We start from the raw sequence: 8,577 nt of genomic DNA on the forward strand, positions 1-8,577 counted from the left end.
TTTTGTGGTTTATGAACAGGAAACAGGAGACTATCCATAGAGAGCTGGCTTGCTACTGGAGCCTGGATCCAGTCCAAATGGAGAGATTGAAACCACACTCAGAGTGGGAGGTTTACCATGCCATCCTCAGGGGAGACCCACTCTCTCAATTCTAGCCTGATGATTGACAAACAGTAGGAGGCCGGTTGATGCCGTTCAATTATTATGGAGCCCAGACTCATGTTACCAAGGGGGAAACAGGGAATGGAACATGTTCTCTCTCAGCCTTGTAATTGAAGATGATCGTGACTTGGTTGAAACTTCAAGTATGTTTGAAAATTGAACCCCTTTGATTCATAAAATATGTCATTCTTTGGACTTTTTGGATGAAAATGAAGTTAAACAAAACCAAACTCACGGTTATTTTAACATCCATACTTCATAAATAATATAAACTTAAATCACTGCTTTGTCAGTCAGAAGCAGAATCCCTGGGAAAATCCTTTGGTTGAGATCATTTTAGAGTGGGCTGGTACCACGCAGCATCTTTTGGCTGAGCAGGCCATCATTCTCTCAGATGAGGTCATTCAGAAAACTCCCACCATTCAATGGGAGAGAGCATCTCCATTTTTGGCCTTTGAAAGGGCAAATTGAGACTTGGGAGAAAGTCATCTTTCAGAACTTAAGAGCTTATTGGATTGGTTACTTTACACAATAAAGCTTATTGTTAGAGCTCTTTCTCTGCAGGGGCTGTCTTGTAAACATCATGTGTCAACAGACAAAACGAAATTGTTCCAGTTGTTAGTACCAAGATGATATATTATTTTTGGCTTAATAACTGGGATATAGAAGTTTTTTTCGTTCAGTTCTATTTTAAAAGAAACATTAGGGAGCTGTTTTAATGTCTAGTTCCTGATCATTTGTATTTGATTACGTGTGTCTGCTTTTTTCCCAGGGTTCACCCGGGCCACGTGGTCCTCTGGGCCCCGTTGGACCTAGCGGAGCGCGGGTAAGAGCTACCTCCATGCCTGCTTAGTGTTCACACTTTGTTAAAAGCCTGCAATGGATCCAACACTTCATTCAGTTAATGTTTAGCATGTGATCACCCACTTACCTGAGCATTGACAGAAGCAGTGTTGGGGCTTTGTGCAGTTTCACTCCATGTTGTCACTTGTGTAAGCCAGGAGTAAGCCACGACTCCGTAACATAACCTATAAAGACAGATTCAAAGCTGAAACCAGTATGAAGCCATGACACTGATGTATTGCATGAACGAAGTCCCCGGTGTGTTGTTACCCATGTGTGATTGTATGTTGTTTCTACATAGGGGCCACCAGGAAAGGAGGGACCATCTGGACCCAGAGGCCCCTCAGGACCCATGGTGAGTGTGTGTGTGTGATTATTTCTGTGTCTTTGTGTTGTTCAGTTCAGACCAAAATAAATATCCCTTGGAGCGTGCTTTAATTTCTGATAGATCTGCAACAATTACTCCTCTGGCTCCACATTTTCACTCAGCTGGAACATAACATAAAAGAGCAGACTCTAGGCTCCTTCACTGTTATAAGAAAGGTGCATGCATCTTGTTTTTTTCTTCTGTGGTTTGAGGACGTCTGACTCTACTTAATCCAACCATAATGCCAACAGGCAGCGTGCCAGTTCAGAATTCAGAAGAACTATACCATCCTGAGTGCTCCAAAACCTATTAGCAGTTCATGGTGGCTGATGTGTGTGTGTGTGTGTGTGTGTGTGTGTGTGTCTGTGTGTGTCTGTGTGTGTGTGTGTGCATGTGTGCGCGTGTGTGCTTGTGTATACATCCTATCCGTGTAGGATGTTGTGCATGTGTGTTTCCATCTCTTTACTGTTCTTGGCTGTGTGTGCCACATGCCCCCCCCCACTGCACATGTCAAAGCATAGCTCCCAACTTAAAGCTTCTTACACGAGAGTTAACAGGGAGCAGGAGTTAAACGTTGCAATTATGTTTACTGTGCGGTTATTTGAATTAAACACTACACTTTGTGTTTTTTCCTTTTTTTCAGGGAGGCCCTGGAAATCCAGGTGTACCAGGAATTACTGGAAAACCAGGGAAACCAGGAGACACAGGAAATCCTGTATGTACTGAAAAATGAGACACAAACAATGGACACATGACAACATTTAGTGGTAGCCTAAGTTTTTGACTAAGACTGTTTGTTTTGTTAACAGGGACCCGTTGGCCTTAAAGGAGAGAAAGGAGAGAGGGTATGCATTTTGTTATGTTCTATGTACCTTAAATGGGGTGTCAATTAGCTGTCCAATAACAAAGGCAATGCAATGGTTTCATGAAATCTTTTTGTTTTCCAGGGAGACATTGCATCTCAGAACATGATGCGCTCCATTGCCAGACAAGTTTGTGAACAGCTTGTGAACAGTGAGCAATTTTTTTTAACCTGTAGAAAACTTCAAAGTTGTTTAAGCATTCATGAAATCCATATCAAACTGATTTATTGTTTTCTTCTCTTGCAGATCAGATGAGCCGAATTGACATGATGCTCAACCAGATTCCTTCTGGATACCGTAGCAACTCTCCCGGACCAGTCGGACCTGCTGGCCCTCCTGGAGACCCGGGAGCCCGTGGAGAGCCTGGACAGCCTGGTAGAACTGGTTTCTCTGGAAACCCAGGTTTACCTGGAAGTCAGGGAGAAAGAGGTAACTTATCTTTCTTTTCAAAAATTTGCAAATCCTGCAGGGAAAAAATAAGCTAATACAATTCTACAATTCTACAATTCACTTAGCAGACGCTTTTATCCAAAGCGACGTACATCAGAGAGTAAGTACAACACAAGCAAGGATCTAGAAAAAAGGGAACAATGTCAGTAAGAGCAAACGATCAGCTTTGAGTCTGATTGGACACACAGGTGCTGACAGGAAGTGACCAGAGGCAAAGCACAACATTGAGGGCAGTTCTTGAGAGCTCTAATCAGTATAGAAACCATCTTATAAGTCATTGTTATCAAACAAAAAACAATCATCACAACCATCATCATCATCAATGATATCGAAACCATCATCATTAAGTTAGTAGGTAATAATGAAATAATGAAAATGAAAATGAAATAATGAAAAAAGAACCAGTTCAGGTCATGGTGACATGAACAATAAATTGCATAAATATTTATTGAATTGCCTTGGAAAATCTACACATGATTCAAGCAATACAAAATAATATTACACCCTGAATTCCTGTTTTTGTGGTTTGTTAGATGCCCTTGAATTTATACCAATTCCCAGATATTGGTGATTTACAAACATGGTGTTTTTGTGTCCTGTCTCTTGTTAATGTAGGTTTGCAAGGAGAGAAGGGAGAGAGGGGAACTCCAGGAACTGGTATCAGAGGACAAAGAGGCACAACTGGGCCACCAGGTAAAATAACTGTTTCTTTATGTCGCTTTTCTTGACCATATTTCCTCATGAACATTGTTCTCCTGCAGTTGCACACAGTCTTCTGGACCACTTCCTTTTTTACTTTTATCTTTACACTATAACACAGTTTCACAATTACGATGACAGGATTTTTTTTTTACCTTTTTGGTGGACATTTCAAGGCCACAGACTACTCCCATTAGTCCAATTAAAATGACACATTCCAGCCAGAGGGCCAAAATGTACCTATAGTAAATGTGCCTTCATTTGGGCAGCTGCTCCACATAAATTCTTTGGAGGGACCCTAAACATATTCCCAATTCTTTCCTTTCCTAAAGATTTATGCCTCATGTACACTGAGCTTCTCAAAACACTGTTCAAGTCTCAGATTTTATACAGTAAATGAAAGGAATTTATGTCTATCATAAAGGAAGAATTTCTGTGTATAGAGTTCAGACAATCTTGAATCTGTTTTCATTCGAGGTCGTGACAGTTTTAGAAACAATTGCTACAAATTGTTATGAAGCCAGTTTGTCAGTTTGAAGAAGTCCATAGCCTTTCCTTAATTGGTATCAAATATGTTTCTCTAAAAACCTCCCCACTTCAGAAGGTTTCATGTCCCCAAGGGAACTGTTGCAGGACAACAGGAACCCTCTGTTGATGTCTACCCCACAAGAGCAAACAGTGACATGTCTGTTTCTATGAATGAACTGAGAAACAACTAAAGACCTGTGGGACGAAGTCCACTCTGATGACTCATTTTGATGTGTGTGTGTGTGTGTGTGTGTGTGTGTGTGTGTGTGTGTGTGTGTGTGTGTGTGTGTGTACTGTATATTTATGTGAGAATTGGATTGAGGTACAATGAGCTTTCTTTGGTGGCTTCATTGACAACACATGGGTTCACTTAAGGGAGAGAAAAAGAGAGAGAGGGAAAATTCCATCTTGAGTTTTTTGCCGTCTAGACAGACGGGCCGGGGGGGCTAGCTTCACGCAGTTCAAGACTTTTTTTTCTTTCTTGGTCAAGCTTTTTAATTGAGCCATTGAAAAATTTAAATTACAGTGCCGCAACCCTGTGTTAGCCCCACAATTTTCACTGAAGATTTACTGGTGATGCCAGCTGTGTTTTGTGCAGAGTTCAAGAGACTTCTCAAACTGACCTTACTTACCTTCTCTTCTCCATTTGCAGGTCCACCAGGAGAGTCAAGAACAGGATCCCCTGGACCTTCTGGCTCCTCTGGGGCTCGCGGCCCTCCAGGTCGCCAGGGTACTCCAGGGGTGAGGGGACCACCAGGACCCGCTGGATATTGCGACTCCTCTCAGTGTGTTGGCATTCCCTACAATGGACAAGGATACACAGGTACACTTAACAAAGTTTAGGTCCTGCATGATGATATGATGATTAGATTAAAGACTAAATGTATGCACACTAATGACATTTGCAACTCAGTGCACTTCTTCTATGAAAATGTATGGAGATATTAATGTAAGTTTGAAAAAGATCTGACTTTTAAACAGAAAGCTGAAGAAGCTTATATTCATAAAAAATAACAGGTGACTGACTATTCACTAAGCCCTGCCTTAATGCTGTTTGGATTTTAAACCTTTTGGTCACATGGTAATGTTGACAAATTTCCCATTATAATTTGAAGAAATTTTGATACAATAATTACTTGATTTTAGAAAAAGGTTTTTTTAATGCATATATTATAGATGACTGTCAATAGAGTGGTAAACTGGGGTGAGAGAGTGGGGAATACCATGCAGATAAGTGCCAAAGATCATTCACGGGTCCTCGCAGTCCTCCACTGTTAAGACTATTGCCTCTGTTTAAAGGGGGCATGTGATATAACCTCAAGGCTATTTACGCCCCAAAAACGCTAGCTAGCATATTCGATCAGTTATGGCTAGCAAAAGAATTAAGTTAACGTTGGCTCTAGAGAAACCAGCAACCCGACTGCTGAAAAATTAAGCCAATGCGGAACTGCAAAAACCTGCAGTTCATCGAATGTCTACCTGAGGCCGGCAACAGAAAGCCATTAAAAATGCCTGTTTTTACAGCAGAAGTAAACATTTTTTAAGCCTGATTCGAAAAAGGAAATCTGAATGGTCTGAATATCTCACGTCTTTATTCACACACGTTGTACAGGGGGTCATTTTTTAATAACTCATCCAGGTGTCCAAGAATCATTGATAATAAGGTGCGTGGCTGATCTGACAGCCCAGCGGGCGCGGTGTAAACCCGCCTCAGCTCCAGCTTTTTGCCTGTGAAAGGTTGACTGAAGGTTAAGTCGAGACAGCATTTCCAGCATGGTGACTGCCATCAGCGGGCTTCAAAAGCCCCCTTCAGTAACCAATGGATGATGTCACTCAGGTTTCATTCATATTTATTTACAGTCTATGCTCTGCCCCAGAAAGAGCTCTAGGGTACAGCTAATAGGGATCCTAACAAATAAACCAATAAACCAATAGAGTAATTTGAAAACATGTATCCCTGGCTTTTTTCATTTAGCTAAAGTTAACTTAAACCAAAACCAGAACCCTGTAAACATTTTCTAAAACTTGCACCTCAAGCAAGTATAAGACCATCACAGCATCAGAGTTTAGCAAACAGTCAGTTAGCAGCATCTATGCGTCAATACCTCCATACATTTGATGAACAATTACTGGCATGTAAAGCACTCTAGCAAGCGGTGAATGATGTCTTGCTTTAAATCAAATAAGATGCTTACAACTTTGTTCCACAGAGAAAACTTACACCTACTTTGAACTATTTTCAGGTTTGGCATAATAAACCCTCTAAGTCACCTGTGCCGCTCCCACTTTGAAGTCCCGATTCTGAGATGTATGCCCATATTTCTATGGCGCATGTAAGGATAATCACCATGGACATAATTATTGAACATTAAAACAGACATTATGAAAGCCAATAAACAGAACGGAGCGGACAGGCACTAACATCATCTCACAGCTACCAGCTACAATGATGGCAACCTGCTGGCCTGTTTGCATCTTGAAACACAAACCGGTGGTGGGAAACAATCAGAGACTGAACATTTCTACGAAGGAAGGAGCATGTACTATTACCAACCATAAAACAAGTACTAACAAAGTGGGTTTCATATCTGAAGCAGTGATACAGTATAGGTCGTGTGTAAATAAAACTAATTGTTGTGCCTTGTAAATGATGTATGATCAGGACATTTCACTAAAAAAATCAAGTTAACATTTGTATTGAGCTTGTGCCTCATAACCCGCTGCTTACTTACCATCAGCATAACCCTCTGTTCACAGCACCTCAAGTGACTTAAACAGCTCTGGTCCGGGTGAAGCATGTTCCATTTGTACTTTTAATCATCCTGTTCTTTTGTATGCTGACCACACCAGTGCTAAATGTTGCTCTCTTGCCATTTCCGTGTGTCCTTTGTAGTATGAGCTGGTTATTTTACTACATCTTATTATCCAGTGACTTGATGAATTTATTGTAAATGTCATCACAGCATTTGAAAGTTTTTCTTTTTTTTTCATGTAGCTTTTTGTTTTTTTTTCTTTGGTACTTAAGGAAGTTAAGGAAGGGAACTTTATGGAATGACCTAGTGCAATACATTTTTAATTTCTGCATTTTAACAAAGTTGCAACACATACCCTTTTTTTTGATTGGCAATCCCAAATATTTTTCTAGCAAACAACTACCCACCTGAACCTGAGGTAGTGTCTATACCTGAGGAGCCAACTGGAGAGTTTGAGACAATACAGTCACCCGGTTATACACGAAACCAACGAGGAAAGAGATCACTACCACAGGACAAAACAGAGAGACTAGCGTCATAGCTACAAATAAGGAGTATGCCGAAAGTGTAAAATTGAAACGACTTCCCTGATCATTTACATAAGGATCGAGATTTACAGTACAAAAGTAGTACTTTGATGGGTTTGATACCCCTGGTTATTTTGAACATTATATTTTGTTTGACATGAGAACGTTTAGCAAGATGAATGCAAACCTACATGTTCATTCATCACAAACCTGTGTGCTTGCCAAGTGTTCCCTTTAACTGTCTGCTTGTAATATAACTGCAAGTGTTTATCGGACTCCAATGTATAATGCACTAATCATGTGAAAACCAGCAGAAAGTATGCTGAAGGACGTACAGTATGTATGTATATGAAAATTTTCAGACTTCCCCTGTTTTGTTTTTTGTCAATCTTCAGTATGTTAAGCTGTTTCAGAGGCTCCACCAGTAAAAAAGAAAAGAAAAAAGAAAGTCACCGTTAATTTGATCCCAAAAGTTGTTTTTTTCCCCAAGACCTGTAAACCAAATGATAATATGACATATTGTAACAAACCAATCTTGTTTTTGTTTTTTTGTGTGTGTTACTCAAGGTGGAATTGCATGTTTGTGTTGTATATTTACTAAGGAGGTCGGAATATAGTTGTTGTTTTCTATCTATGCAGTTTGGATTTGGTTGCAAGACTATGGACATAGAATTGCTTTTCTCATGTTTTCACTGCACATTTTGTGAATTCCACACAGCCTTATTTTCTTATTTATTTCTGAAACAGAAGAGGCATTTTTCAATAAAACTACTGAAAATGTAGAGTTTGTGTCAGCTTCACAATCATTTCTGTCTTCTCACAGTTTCTGTGCACCGTGTATACAGTCCGCTCCGACCTTCAGTCGCTGTCTAAAGATACCTCAGCATTCAAGCATACACTTCTTAAACTACACGCCTTTAGATGAAACACAGTTTATTTGATCTTGAGTCACAGAACCAGTTCATCCCAACACTGGACTTTGAAAAACGCTTTGAAGTTTGAAACTATTTATTTTGACAGCTTAAGAGTTTTTGCACCATGCAGAAAGTCAGTTCATGTCAGAGCACAAAGAAGAGAAAGCAGTGGGTGTGAAAACATTTTCCAACAAGTGAACAGCTTCACAGTCTTCTGCATGTAACCAGTTAGCTTGTGATGATTATGTATACATCTCCATGAGGAAACATTACAAAAAAGATTAGACCAATACTGGCCCTGGAAAAGTCACAAATGTACCCCCTATTAAAGGAAATCTAAAGGTAAAATGAGAGATGCATGAAGGAAAAAATAGCTGATGCCATTTGGTGATGAAAGGAAAGCATGTCTAAGGAGGAGTTCTGCACAAATGCCAGAGATAAGGACTGGTGGGAGGGGTGAGGAATGGAGGT

The 8,577-nt window shown here is 40.2% G+C and overlaps 1 protein-coding gene across 1 annotated transcript in view; it reads left to right on the top strand.

Annotated features, from left to right (window-relative positions):
* col12a1a (collagen, type XII, alpha 1a) overlaps positions 1–7,974 on the top strand; it is a gene marked incomplete in the record, with an annotated part of 55,246 nt that extends 47,272 nt beyond the window's left edge. Inside the window, 9 exon segments of the mRNA XM_065966239.1 lie at positions 935–988; positions 1,307–1,360; positions 2,016–2,087; positions 2,182–2,217; positions 2,320–2,386; positions 2,482–2,664; positions 3,301–3,378; positions 4,565–4,735; positions 7,058–7,974. Coding sequence (XP_065822311.1) covers positions 935–988; positions 1,307–1,360; positions 2,016–2,087; positions 2,182–2,217; positions 2,320–2,386; positions 2,482–2,664; positions 3,301–3,378; positions 4,565–4,735; positions 7,058–7,206 — 864 coding nt within the window.
* Positions 7,975–8,577: the final 603 nt, after the last annotated feature.

This window comes from Labrus bergylta, chromosome 18, assembly GCF_963930695.1.
Source record: "Labrus bergylta chromosome 18, fLabBer1.1, whole genome shotgun sequence".
Taxonomy (NCBI): domain Eukaryota; kingdom Metazoa; phylum Chordata; class Actinopteri; order Labriformes; family Labridae; genus Labrus; species Labrus bergylta.